Source organism: Octopus bimaculoides, chromosome 20, assembly GCF_046866305.1.
Source record: "Octopus bimaculoides isolate indiv1 chromosome 20, ASM4686630v1, whole genome shotgun sequence".
Taxonomy (NCBI): Eukaryota; Metazoa; Mollusca; class Cephalopoda; order Octopoda; family Octopodidae; genus Octopus; species Octopus bimaculoides.
The window spans coordinates 24,888,010-24,903,004 of record NC_142947.1 but is presented as its reverse complement, the minus strand read 5'-3'; the positions used below and the strand labels follow the sequence as shown (position 1 = coordinate 24,903,004).

The window sequence follows — 14,995 nt, the reverse complement described above, 5'->3', positions numbered from 1 at the left end:
TCTCATTCCTAAGGTATTTTTCGATGTTATTATTATTCAGGTCACTGCCCGGAATCGAACTCGGAATCTTGGGGTTAGTAGCCCGTGCTCTTAACCACTACACCATATGCCCGTGGGCAATTATGGAGTGAATTTTAGGGCTTATAAATCTAATATTCTCCTGTCCTTCCTTAATACCAGTTCCCATATGCTGTGCATATCTGCTCTCAGTCTGCTTAGGAGGTTGATGTTGTGTCCTAGCATATGTGCTGCTTTTTTTAGTTCTCGTGTTTTCCAGTGGTGTTCTCTGTCTATTATTTTAACTTCATCCCACAGCGAGAGGTGGTCTCCATTTTTCCATACATGATCAGCTATACCTGATTTATCACTTTCTCCCTGTGTCACAGCTTTGCGATGTTCCTCTAACCTTATTTTGAGGGGGCAGCATGTTTCGCCTTTGTATAACCTACCACAGCTGCATGGGATGGAGTACACGCAGTTCTTGGTCATATTCTCTTCTATTGGTAGTTTTACTCGAAGGAGATATTTGCGAGGTGTTGTATTACTCTTGAATATTGTCCTGATGTCATATGGGCCACGTATCTTTTGTATTTTTTCGGAGAGGCCTTTCACATAGGGTAGACAGACTGTGGACAGTTTATTGGTTTCATCCTCTCTTTTCTTCATAATTGGAGTGGAGAGTATGTTTTAGGGGTAGTTGTTGCTTAATAGATTGTTACTGAGCTTGATCATTTCTTCATGGTTGGTATCACGATCACTACTTATATTCATTACTTGATGTTTTAGGCACTGAGCAATCCCTCTCTTTACACTATATGGATGGTGGGAGTTGAAGTATCGTCCAGTGAAGGTCAGCTTGTGGTATACAGATGTCTGAATCCATACTTGGTGCGTGTTATTAATATGCCCAGGAATGCTAGCTGATTGTCTTTTTCTTTTTCCATTGTGAACTGTATGGATGGCTTTATTGAGTTCACATGATCTAACAGCATATGGACATCTTCCTGGTGGGGCTAGCGCATGAAGGTGTCATCAACATATCGCAGCCATAGGGTTGGTTTTAGTGGTGTTGATCCTAAAGCTAAATTCTCACACACTCCTGAGCAGATTCCAACTTCCGTGGCCACTGTCCTGCATGTATATATTGGCTACTAGCAGAAATACCCGGCGTTGCCCGGGTTAAAGAGAATAATGAAATCTAAAAACACCGTCTAGACTACGCATCATCTTTATATATAGAGATGTATATACACACACGCACCCAAACACACGTATATATATATGTATATCAATATAAATATATGAAAGTCAATGAAGTTTCGTAAAAGGTGATCATGTACATACTTTCTTGCTGTTGTGATTATAACACCTCGTTGTAAACAATGTTCCTTGTTTTCCCTTGTGGAGCATATACAAATAGGTTTTTTTGCTGCCCACTCTTGAGCAGCCAACATACAGTTGTCCATGTGAGAAGCAGGGCTCTTCCAAGAGAAGACCAGCTACAGACAGTGTTTGACTCTGATATTTGTTTATGGACATGGCAAAAGTCACACGAAGGGGGAATTCTAGTCTTCTGAATGTAAAAGGAATGTCTGCTCCTGATGGAGTAAGAGGAATTCATGGAATAAAGACGTCATCCCCTTTTGCACATCCAGAAAGAATGGTAGCCTCGATAACATGTGACATCATTTTCTTTATCACGAGTCGTGTTCCATTGCAAAGTCTTGGTGGTTCCAGATTGCGGAGCAGCATAACAGGCGTTCCAACTTTAAGTGATAATATGTGGGGAGGTAGTCCTGGAGGCTCCAACAAATTGAGAAATTCAGGAGGATAGTTCACCACTTCATTTGTATCTGGAACTGTATCAACAGACTTGTAAGTTTGAAGATTGCCGGGAAGAGAATGCATCAGGTGTTGATTAATTTTTGTAACAGCTACGTTTTTTTGGAGCTAATATTGCTCTTTCACATAGCCAATTGTGATTTTGGTAGTTTTGTTTAAAGTTGGGAAAGACTTTGTGTTTGAGGTCATCTACAGAATTAAAAACAAAACAAAATGGCCGGAGGTCTGCAACGAAATAATTTTACTCAACACTTTGCAAGTGAATCAGTGGAGGCAAAGATGCGTCTCATTTACTTGACAATTTATGCACCACATTGCAGAAATCACAATGTAAGTATATCTGAAAGGGTAGTCTTACACTGTTGTACCGTTGAATTACAAATAATGCTCATCTGTTATGTTGGGGTTAAAATTTCATCAACATCAAAAATATATGAATTTTCATGGGAGTTATGGCCGTTATGCAAAGAATATAATTTCCAAATTTCATAAAGATCCATTCAGTACTTTTGACGTAGTTTTGGATAAGAAAACAAATGACTAATGTGTGTGTTTGTGTGCATGTGTATGGGTGTATATATGTATAGATATCTGTATGCATGTATATATGTATATATGTGTACATATTACATGTACATCTATATATATATATACATCTACACATATGTATACATGTATGCATATAGATCTATATATATATATCTATACATATACGTGTACATATACATCTATATGTATACATATACATCTCTCTCTTTCTCTTTCTCTCTCTTTCTCTCTCTTTCTCTTTCTCTCTCTTTCTCTCTCTTTCTCTCTCTTTCTCTCTCTTTCTCTCTCTCTCTCTCTTTCTCTCTCTCTCTCTGAAAGTATCTGTCATTACAGTATCGAAATGGTGTACATATACATGTATATGTATACATATACATCTCTCTCTTTCTCTCTCTGTGAAAGTATCTGTCATTACAGTATCGAAATGTGATTGTTTCAGTTAGTGGAATAGTTTCATTTTTAAAGTGAAAGTATTTGACTTCAGTGTTTTTGTTTCACTTTTGACACGTAATACTTAAATAGTGGAGGAGATATTATGTTGCCGTGGGCTTGAACTCTGCAAGAAGTTAAAAAAATTTTTGACTAAAACACAACTGGAACCCTAAGTAAGGCATGTGTAAAATTTGAATGAAATTGGTTGCGTAGTTCTCGAGTTTTAGGGATTCACACAGACTGACAGACAGACAGACAGACACACATTCTCATTTTTATATATATAGATTACTGGTGATAATGGTGAACCCATAGCTAAACCCTCTCCTTGTCAATATATATCAGTGTCCATACTGAAGTAGGTAGTTTCTACACAGAAGGTCAACATTTCCATCAAGTTTCCTATTGGTATACTAGTGTGTTCTTTTAGATGGTTGTCTTTCACTAGTTTTTCATGAATCACCGATAGTGCTTCACCAATTGGGACTTTGGTAAACAGACTTATCACATCTAGACTCACCATCTGGTTGGATTCAATGGGGGTATCCTTGATCAATTCTGTATTCAAGTATTATGATGGAATTGTCATTCTGTAGTTTTTTGATAGTGAATGTTTCTTCCTTGGTGATGTTTGGTTTAGGAAGTTTCACTTTTCCATGTTTGTTCCACTGGTCTGAACATCCAAATAGAAAGAAAGAGAAGCTGAGAAAATTAGGTTATTCCCACCAGCAATGAGGTGGTCTGTATATGACTGCTTGACCTGCTAGAAATATTTCCATCAAATTACATTCAGCACCTTAAAAATTGGAAGGGCACATTGTATAATGTGGCTGTAGATTACATACATGAAGTCTGAACTTTAAAAGCAAATGGGAGAGTCAAAGCTGGAATGGCTTTGTTTATTGGTAGAGTTTAGTGAAAGCTGACCGAGAGGTAAATGACAACATTCTACACAGATGCTGTTTAAGGAACTTTTTTGTCTTTCCACAAACAAGACACAGTTTACATAAAAAGATATTGAATTAATAACATAATAATAATGCTGCCTGTTTAGAAACCTTGAGAGTTTAGCAATTAGAATTAATTCTGCAAAAAAAGTAGTGATTTAGTTACATAACAAAACACCTAACTTGACTTCTCACCATTAATACTTAATATCCCTCTTTTTTTTTCTTTTTTTTTTTGTTGAAAATGTACCACAAGAGTATTTCAGAAGGCTGTGTGAATCCTTTTTTTACATGGGCCATGACATCTCGTAGCTTAAGATAAGCAGAACATGGAAATTGTGATGTTTGTCTCAATTTAGAAAACCATAAACAACATTATGCAGATTTTTTTCACTCTTTCAGTGCATTCTCTCTTTGTCCATCCATCCATCCATAATTCAGTGTATATGTGTATCTATTAAGACAAGTGGAATATACATTTGCTCCATTGTAACATTCTAACCATTTGTCTTCATGACAGAATACATTATTATTGCTCTTAGCTAATGAGGTGTGAAATGGCCCTTTCTCTACATGCTCAAGAATACTACATGCTGCTCTGTCCAGGAGTTAAACCCACAACTTTAAGATCATAAGCTGAACACTCTAACCTCAAAGCCACTCACCTTCACATTTAACATTAAAAAGTTAGCAGTGTTTATTAAACACACATAGTACCATGCTTTATATTGGATGTGGTTACTGAGTCAATTTGCTGATTTTTGGGTGTGTGGGAAGGTGTTTGTGTCGTCTTAGTGTTATCTTTATATATTTCATTGTTTGAATTCTAAGATAGTATGTATGAAACAAAGACTGTATGGTCTCCAAAGCTAATCAAAGATTTGTGTGACAAAGCTTCGTTTTGTTTCTCTCATGTCACTTTCAGCTTTTTTTTATTTACTTTTTTCATTGTTTTTTCAATACAACATTTTTGTTTTCTTTTATTCTGTTTTTTGACAGTTTATGCAACGGACTGTGATCCGGCTTGAGAAAGAACAGAACGAAGATGAAAACAACAGACTCATTGATGATGAGCATTGGGTCATTGATCAGCCAGTAGAGAAATCAGCTCAGTAAGTAATCCACAAGTTAGCATGATGTATGTATGTGAAGCGAGAAGTATGGGACTTATGGATAGAGTGGGTACTACTGCATTGCAGTGATTTCAAACCCTTTCTTCAACTCTTCATTTCCTGTGTTCCATTTGTTTAAAAATACCCCCCAAAAGAGTCACACGTCACCTAGACCTTTTGAAGGAACAGCCATAAACTTGATGGTTCCTTGTCTTAAGAATGTTTCTCCTCAAGGGAACCTCTGTTTTAATGTTTCAAATTGCTGAGCTTTCTAGTGAGTACAATAAGTAGTGACTAACCAACCCCTCTTTTATTTAAATACAATGTATCTAGGATTATATTAACCCAGTGTGTGTCTGTTTTCCCGTAACTTAGCAGTTTGGCAAAAAAGACCTGGAGTTGATTCATCATCGTCATTCAGTGTTTGTTTTCCATGTTGGCAAGGGTTAGACAATTTGACAGGAACTGGTAAGCTGGAGAGCTGCACCAAGCTCTAGTCTGTTTTGGCTTGGTTTCTATGGCTGGATGCCCTTCCTAACACCAACCACTCCTCAGAGTGTACCAGGTGCCTTTTATGTGTCATTTGACACACAAATTCTTCAAGGCAGTGCTTCAGCTATCTGCAGTTTAATGACTGAAACAAGCAAAAGAAAAGAGAGATATTGGTGGAGGGGACAGACAAGCACTTGGGTATGACATTGAATCATTTATAAAAGATGTTTTATAAGCATAAGCTGAATTTTTGAAATAGCTGTAATGGTATATCAATGACTATAGTTTCTCTGCCCAATATGTTTATGTAACATCATTTTTTGCTGATATTAGAGCATCGATAAGTGCATGTCTATCACTTGTCTCTTTATTATCTCTCAAACTATACATTTCTTATAGCCCACCTGTTGTTTCACTGGAATGGTAGAAATAATTTGATGAAATTTTCTTATTGTTAAATAATATTTCATCGAACTATTTCTTCAAACTACTTTGTCATTCATGACTTTATACTCTCCTAATCGTTTTTTCTTATATTGTACTATATATTCTATTTGTTTTTGTAGTATGAATCCATATATTGTGACTTACATATCTATATATATTGCTCAGGTTTCTGTTCACTTTTATTTTCTGGCAGGAGCTGTTTTGAAATCAATCCAAGCTATGTTTCCTGTGAAGGTCTGGTCTTTGGAAGAATGTCGTTTTTAGGTTTCAATCCTGAAATTGAAGTAAGTTAAGCAACTGATTGCAACACTCCTCTGCACCATATTATTCGTTTTCAAAAATATTTGAAAGGGTATTTACCTTCAGTTAGTATATCTGTGTTAAAAATTGACTTATAACCTATTAGTAAAGGAGTGAATGTGTGTGTGTGTGTATGTATGTAAATAAACATATAAACACACGTGTGTGTGTGTGTATAAGTTAAAAAACAATGAATTCACAAACAAATGGAAATCAGACACAGAAGGTCACCAACTCCTCATCAGTTGTCATCCAGAAGGTCAAACGCAGTTTCATACCTTCAACAATAATATTGCTCCCCTTCTGGTGGTGCCAACAAGAAAAAGCTGCCAGGAAGTGGCTAGCCAGCTAATAAGGGATCAAACATGACAGAAAGTGAACAAATAAGAAATAAATATGCAATACATGAATAAATGTGATTCAAGATGAAGTGTGGACATACGAACACGCTAAAATAAATAAATGGAATATGGCCTTAGGGCCAGTCAGAAGACAGAAGTGTGGTTAACGCCAAGAAAGATATCCTAAAGAATTAGAAACAGGGCAACAGATAGACAGTGAAATAGGTTGAAAGTGGGAGACTAGGAGAAAATACAACCAGTCTTTCAGCATGAAAAGGAAAGAAGAAATAGAAAAGATGACAATGACCATGGGTCGTGTGTCAGTAGTAGAGGGCAGAGAGGAAAGGGAGAGAAAGGAAGAATATCATCATTTAACATCCATTGTCCATGCTGGCATGGGTTGGAAGGTTGCACCAGTTCCAGTCTGATTTGACAAGGTTTTCTATGGCTGGACGCCCTTCCTAACTCCAGCCACTCCGAGAGTGTAATGGGCGCTTTCTTATGTGCCACGGGTGCCATTTGCATGACACCAGTATCTGTAATTTTGCTCGGCTTGATGGGTCTTTTTCTCAAGCATGACTTAATGCCAAAGGTCTTGGTCATTGTCTCTGTGAAGCCCAACACTCGAAAGGAACTCAGCCACTTTGCCTCCATGAGGCCCAATGCTCAAAGGTGCTCTTTACATGACACCAGCATCAGCTATGGCTATAATTTCTCTTGACTTGATGGGTCTTTTCAATTGGTCACTAGTCATTGCTTCTGTAAGGCTCAAAGCTCGATGATCATGCTTCACCACTTCATCTCATGTCTTCCTGTATCTATCTCTACCAGAGGTTCTCTCCACAGTTAGAGATCAGCATTTTATACAGCTGTCCTCATACATACACATCACATGACCATACCAGCGCAGTTGTCTCTCTTGCACACCACATCTGATGCCTCTTTTGGCTAACTTTTCTCTCAAGATGCTTATACTTTGTCAAACATGCACACTGACACTGCACATCCAGCAAAGCATACTGGCTTCATTTCTTTCAAGCCTATGCATGTCCTCTGCTGTCACAGCCATCTTTCACTGCCATGTAGCATAGCTGTTCGCACACAGGCATCATACAATCTTTCACTCTGAGAGAGAGGCACTTTGTTGCCAGCAGAGGTAGGAGCCTATTCTTATTCTTACAGCTATGCTCTCAGAGCATCCATCTACACTACTATCTTGGTCACCAAGAAAACAGATGCTATCTATTGCTTCTAGCTTGCACCCCCTACCAGTTGATAGAGTTTATTTTCAGCGTTTATTATACCTGTGCATCTTCCACATACAAAAGCTAGTTTCCTTGTTAACTTTTTTTTGATATTGCTATGCCTTTGATGTGTCTAAATCTTATATTGGGTGCATCTTTATGGAGTTTCTTTTTACGCCTTTCCTACTGATTGAGCAGGGCCATCTATCTGAAGAGATTTGTGATCTGTCTGCCTTCCTACTTACCAAGACGTTGGTTTTTGCTAGGTTAAATCTAAGGCCCTTCATTTCTAGACCTTGCTTCCACACCTGAAATTTCTTCTCTAGTTCTGATAGTGATTCAGCAATAAGAACAAGGTCATCAGCATAGAGGAGCTCGCAGGGGCAGCCTGCTTAAATTCCTCTGTTATTGCCTGGATGACTATGATGAACAAAAGTGGGCTGAGCACTGATCCTTGGTGAATCCCTGCTTGTATCCTGAATTCTTCGCTGTACTCATTGCCCACCCTCACCTTACTGGTAGCATCCCTGTACATAGCTTATACAGCCACTTGTCTATCCCTAGTTTCTGCATAGACCACCAGATAAGGGATCGGGGGACCCTGTCAGAGGCTTTCTCCAAGTTAACAAAGGCCAACTACAGAGGTTTATCTTTGGCTATGTATTTCTCCTACAGCTGCCTTACCACAAACATAGCATCAGTGGTGCTTCTCCCTGGTACAAAACTAAACTGCATCTCATCTAGATTAACTCTCTCTCTAATTAGTTGGGCTATGACCCTCTCCATAACTTTCATCACCTGATTCAACAATTTGATACCTTTAATTATTTCTAAGGCATCACCTTTACCTTTGTAGCAGTTGACTATGGTGCTGCTACACCAGTCATTGGGTATGACCCCTTCATGAACCACCTGATTTACAGTATGGGTAACTAGACCATAACCCATATAACCAGATATTTTAAGCATCTCAGCAGTGATTCCTGATAGGCTGGGAGCTTTCCCTGTCTTCATATCCTTAATTGCTTTATCTACCAAGGAAATGTTGATTTGGGTAGCTGGTCTCCCTGTTGGGTCAACATTTGGCAGACTCTCCTCCTCCCATTCATTCTCTACATTCAGCAGTCTTTCATAATGGCACTTCCAAGCCTCTTTCTTTGCAGAATCATTAAATGCAAGTGCACCATTATCCATGCAGACACATTTCTCTCTTATGACATCATGATTTTCTCTCACTGTCTTGCAATCCGAAGCACTTCAGTTCTTTGGTCCTCACGTCACTGAACATTGACAAACTGTTTCTTTTTTGCTTCTCCCTTGGCTAGATATACCTGTCTCCTCGCTTCCCTTCTGGCTAAATGATACAGTTCCCTGCTATCCCAACTCTTCCAGGCCTGTTTCTTTGTTCTAATGGCCTTGTCTACTGCATCGGTCCACCACCATGTTACCCTAGGTCTGGATGGGACTTTGCACCAGCCATAGATTTGATCTGTGGCACTCTGCAGGGTGTCCAGCAGGAATTTCCAGTTGCCATCTATGTCATAAATCTGTAGCTCGTCCTCACTCTCATCAAATTTCTCAATTAGGACGTCCCTAAATCTCTGACCGTATGCAGAGTATTTAAACTTCCAAATCCTTTTCCAGATTGGTCTGCTTCTTGGCATTCTTCTGACCTGAAATCTAGAATCACTAATGACTTAGTCTATGCTGGGAGGTACAATCGTCACCAGAGCGGGTCTTTGTATTTAAGAGCAACCATGCATCCCACTGTCCGGTGATAATGTAATTGATCTGACTAGCACAGTCACCTGATTGGTAGGTTATCAGGGGTCTGGCTGACTTCCTGAAGTTGGTGTTGCATATCAATAGGCTATTTGCATCACAGAGCTCCAGTAGCCTTGTTCCTTCTTCATTTCAGGAACAAATTCCATGGACGCCATGGAAGATACCAGTCTGCCCTCTGACATGCCCATTGAAATCTCCAGCTACAAAGATGAGATCATCTTCACTTATCTTTGAGGTAGCCTGCAGAAGAATATCATAAAAGTGGTCCTTCTGTTCATTTGGTAGGCCTGTTTGTGGGGCATAGAAAGAGAATTATACTATTCTGCAAGACTAGCCTGAGCTTAAGCACTCTGTTGCACACGCTCACTACCTCTATGACCTTATCCACCCATTTTTCAGCAAAAAATATGCCCACACCATCTACCCTGTCACTGTTACCTTCCCAGAAGATTTTTATACCTATGTGTTTGCCTGTGAGGAACCTGGCTGAAGCTCCTCCACCTTACCTCTTGGATGCAGCATATATCAACATGCCTCCGTCCAAGCATCTCAGCAACCTTGCTAAACCTACCTTTCAATGTACCTGCATTGACAGAACTAACTCTGAAAACTGGGAAAGGGACGTGGGAGAAAACATGGGAGAGAGTGATGGTATTCAGCACCTGAATTGAAGGTTTCAGTGGTCACTTGATAACAGACATGTTATATCAGTTGTTATCGCTTTAACCTATCATCATTCAAACATGTTAAAATTGTTTCCCCTATTGGGGAAAAATGCAAAATAATGCAACATAATGCAAAATTACAAGTTACATAATCCACACTTGCTGCCTGTGTAATTATTACACATAATATTGTTGTAGAGAACAGGTCACACTAACTTGTAATTCTGCATTATGTGACCAATAATATTATGCTAATGAAACAGGTAAGATGGTATAGTTAAATATCTTATTAACAATCTCTCCTGTTCTGTTTTCTTTTCTAAGTATACTCTGTGGGACATACAAAAGCAGACTTAACATTAAGGGATGAACTGAAATTTACATGGTATTCTTAATATTGATTATTTGTCAAACAATTTAAAGTTTAAATTGCATTATATGAATATGTTACTATACACATACATACATCTTTGTTCTCTTTAGACAAGGAAATTTGCAGAATTAATGGTGCAATGGACAAAATGTACATTTATTTAGTTATGGCCCTTTATGTTCTTGCCCACATCATATTTGTCATTCAGCCTTTTGGAGTTAATAAAGTATCAGTCAAGTCTTGGGTGTTGTTTTAGTAATTTTTGTCCCCTCCCTACAAATTTCTAACCTAGATGTGAATGAAATTATAATAGAAGTCTAAGACCATTCTTCAGCTGATCTAATTTGTGTAGATGCTTGTGGTTGAACAGGTCTACAGCACATCATGTTTCTTCTCCTCTTAGTATTGCATCATATTATCTGAACCTCAGCATCTCAATAGATGACCTTATCACTTCTTCTTGTGACTTCATCAACCATCAGGCCACAGCTCATTTTCATTCACTTATCATCTTTTGCTGGCATCACATGTCCATAACAATAACGTTCTCTCTCTCCCTCTCTTTCTCCCTCTCTTTCTCCCTCTCTCTCTCTCTCTATCTCTCTCTCCTCTCTCTCTCTCTCTCTCTCTCTCTCTCTCTCTCTCTCTCTCTCTCTCTCTCTCTCTCTCTCTCTCACACACACACACAAACATGCAACTCTCTTTAAAATGTTATGGATGCATTGGCTATTAGCAACCCTAACCTGAAAAATAAGCATTTGGTCATGACTGAAATGCCTTTGACCAATGCTCAGCTGGGGTTAAACAAGGCCAACATCATGTGTATGTATGTATAAGTTGTAACTAGGTCTCCATTGATTTCAACTTTAAGTATTTAGTTGTGTGGTCAACTGAACTGCTCACTGAATTAGTGACTGAGTTTTCCACAGGCATGTATACCCCTTAAAGCAGTCATCAAGCAGAATGGAGTGAATGACAAGGCTGTACCTTTGAATTACTAGTGCAATACATCCGATGGGCTTCCTGAGGAATAGGTCGACCCAAATCTATGGCCAAAGATACTTGCCCAAAGCACTAAACTTTAGGACTGAACCCAGAAGTTTGGGACTGTGAAGCTAACTTCTTAAATCATTTTGGAATGCTATTCCCCTGTCTACCCCCTTCCCCTCTTTCATTAGTGGAATCTCTGCCCGTAGAGTATAACTATGGGAAGGATTGTTGCATATTTGGTAGTAGTGTACAACACAGTCTAATTAGAATTCAAATACAATAGCCAGAGTGAACAAAAGAAGCTAATGAAACATCTATTTGTTAATTATTTAATGCTCCCTTTTATGTCAGTTTGCTGTAAACACAGCACATTGAGAAGATATGTACCCTTCAGCCATTTGGCTATATAGCTGCCACCTTAACAGCATCAGACTAACCTGACTTCTGAACAATGAAAACATTGTGAAAACTAAAATGAGGGGAAAGGTGGAAAAACACACACACACACACAGAGGGGGATAGAGAGAGAAGAAGACTGAGAAAGAAGTGAAGACTGATCTTGTGTTCCTCATGAATGAAATGATAAAGGACTGCTGCAAGTGACAAGATCTTCTGCTGGAGAAGATCCATCCAACCTATGCAAGCAACACAATAAGAAAATGGTATAAAATGATGAAATTGTCTTATAGTGCACATTGTTTATCAGTTTTTGAAGTTGTTTTGTATATTGTTCACAGAAATTAATGAAAATTGATGATTTAGATCGTGCTGGCAATAGAGAAGATGAGACGTCTGTAGGAGATGAAGAAATGGCAAACAGGTAAAACTTTTCTTTATCTATTCAGGTTTGGAGATAATTCTTTTGTACATTCATAAATTGTAACTACTTCTTCACAACCATTTGTTACTATTCCCTGCTGGTATAGTGATCAATCCAATGCATTCAGTTATCAAACCATTGATGAATAAAAGTTTCAACATGCCAACACCAGCTTTTCTGTGCTACCTATAGGTCTTCTTGTCCATGCTGGCTAATTGCTGGTTGGATGGGGTGCTCTCGTAGGTGATAAGCTCTGGCCATTAGCATCTATGTGGAGTTTGAACTAGGAATGCAAAGTGCCAGAACACACAAGTTTCCACTCAGAGTTTGGACTTAGTGAGATTTGAAATCAGAGCACTCATAATAAATTTTATAAATAACTGAGTATGTTCTGTGTTGGATTCATTTATTTTAGACGATTGTCCTGCTCAGTCTAAATGAGCATTTTCATTTTTATGGGCCAAATTCTGAAACTTTTTAATAGATTTAACCAATTTACTTTGGCATAACTTAATTCTCATAAAAACATAAAGGTCATGTCTCTTGTACATAAATGTCATACCTCTTCCTATCTACTAAAGCCTTAATACTAGGACATCCTAGTAACACTCAAACTAGATACATGTATGCAGTGTTGGCAGCAGTGGGGATGGTGATGACATAAAAAGTGGAAGAAATGCCTGGCTGTAGTTCCAGGATCTACTTTATATTTCATCTGGTCTCAAGGTTGATAAAATACCTGTCAATTTCTGGGGTTGCTATAAATTTTTTTTCTTTCCATAATTAATGGCTCTATGCAACCCGTGCTGAGATGAGAAGAGAGATGAAAAAAAAAATGGTGTTTATAACAATGTTAGAAATCATTGTTAGCAACCTCAGTAGATACAGATGTGGCTGTGTGGTTCAGAAGCTTGCTTTGCAACCATGTTTGTTAGTTCAGTCCTACTGCATTGCACCTTGGGTAAGTGTCTTCTATTATAGCCCCAGGTTGACTCAAGAATGAGTTTGGTTGACAAAAACAGAAAGAACCCTGTAATTTGTATGTTTCTTTATCTTGGTATTGAAAGATAGTTGTAAATGAATGCCATTGTCATACAAACTGTTAGTCATCTCCTGTTTCCTGTGAAAAAAGTCTGGCCACAAGAAAATATTACCTTACTGGAAACAGTAAGGGTGTCTAGCCATAGAAAGTCTGCTTCAATAAACTCCATCCAGTCCATGCAGGCATGGAAAAGTGGATGTTAAGAATAGCAATGATGAACATTATCATTACCAACAATGTCTTAAGAAAACCTCTATTGTCATCGTCGTTTAACGTCCGCTTTCCATGCTAGCATGGGTTGGACGATTTGACTGAGGACTGGTGAAACCAGATGGCTACACCAGGCTCCAATCTGATTTGGCAGAGTTTCTACAGCTGGATGCCCTTCCTAACGCCAACCACTCAGAGAGTGTAGTGGGTGCTTTTACATGTCACCCACACGAAGGCCAGTCAGGCGGTACTGGCAACAGCCACGCTCAAAATGGTGCATTTCATGTGCCACCCGCACAAAAAAAAAAAATTTTCGTGTGTCGCCCGCACATGAGCCAGTCCAGGGGAACCATCTATATAGTTGATTAACCTGCTAGAAACAGCAACCAAATCTCCCTCAAATCTCATATCTTAAATAACAACGGAACAGTGTAGTCCTAGATCCTCTTTCAAAAATGAGATGCTCATTTTAGACTGATTAAAACAATGCTGACTGAAACAGTGAAACAATGTTGTAGATATTTGTCAACTTATTTGTCGAAACTGAAAATGAGAAATTTATAAAACCTAGAATTTTCATGGATCTCATTCCCTTTTGATACCATCGTGCCTGAAACCACCCTTGGTTTTATGATACAAACTCCTTGTTTTAAAACGATTTAAATTAAAACCACCAGTCGAAATTTCATGTCATTTATGTTCCAAACACCAGCCTAATAATGATGTTATTTTACTAAGTTCATCGTTGTTTTCAAAATTAATTGAAACAAAAGACTGTGTATTTCAACTGAAATATGGTAAGATAAGGTTTAACAGTTTTCTTAACACTGAGCACATCAGAGATAAATTCCCACCTTTTTTTAATGTATTTAGCCTGAGGAAGAGGTGGGGTAGTGTGCATGATACTTGAAACTTGAGATTTAATGAGTCTAGTTTGAACATCTGCAGATCAATATGTGCATTAAAAACATATACATAGGGAACTGGAGGTCAAGTTTGAAGCTTGCAACAGTAACCACTGCTAAATGCATCTCAAGGGCTGGCTAGCCTGTCTATTCCATGTATGCTAGATTTTTAGCCAGCTAGGCAAGGCATGGGGCCCTGTTAACTCAATGACTATTTCAGTCATAATTGACTACTTACTAGTAAGAGAAGTGCTTCCAGCTGTAAAATGTGCATGTACCAAGGAGAGAATCTGCTAGAAATAGTGACCAAACCTTCCTCTACTTACACCAAAGTTTTTTAAGAAAGACTCATTGGTTAATATAGTCTGGAAGCAAAAAACAGCTTGTTCAGTGCTAGAATGCCTTTGATAGTTGGTAAATATGTAAGGGCTGAATTTTTAAATAATATTTAAAATCATGGAAAAGTGTTTGTCAAACTTGAGCTAATTAAGGAGCTTCT

At 38.4% G+C, this 14,995-nt stretch overlaps 1 protein-coding gene across 1 annotated transcript in view; it reads left to right on the top strand.

The window, feature by feature from the left end:
• Positions 1-14,995, top strand: part of LOC106880105 (M-phase phosphoprotein 6) — a 29,147-nt gene that overhangs the window by 10,985 nt on the left and 3,167 nt on the right. The window contains exons 2-4 of the mRNA XM_014929959.3: positions 4,770-4,882; positions 6,015-6,105; positions 12,257-12,339. Coding sequence (XP_014785445.1) covers positions 4,770-4,882; positions 6,015-6,105; positions 12,257-12,339 — 287 coding nt within the window. The remainder of the gene's footprint in view (positions 1-4,769; positions 4,883-6,014; positions 6,106-12,256; positions 12,340-14,995) is intronic.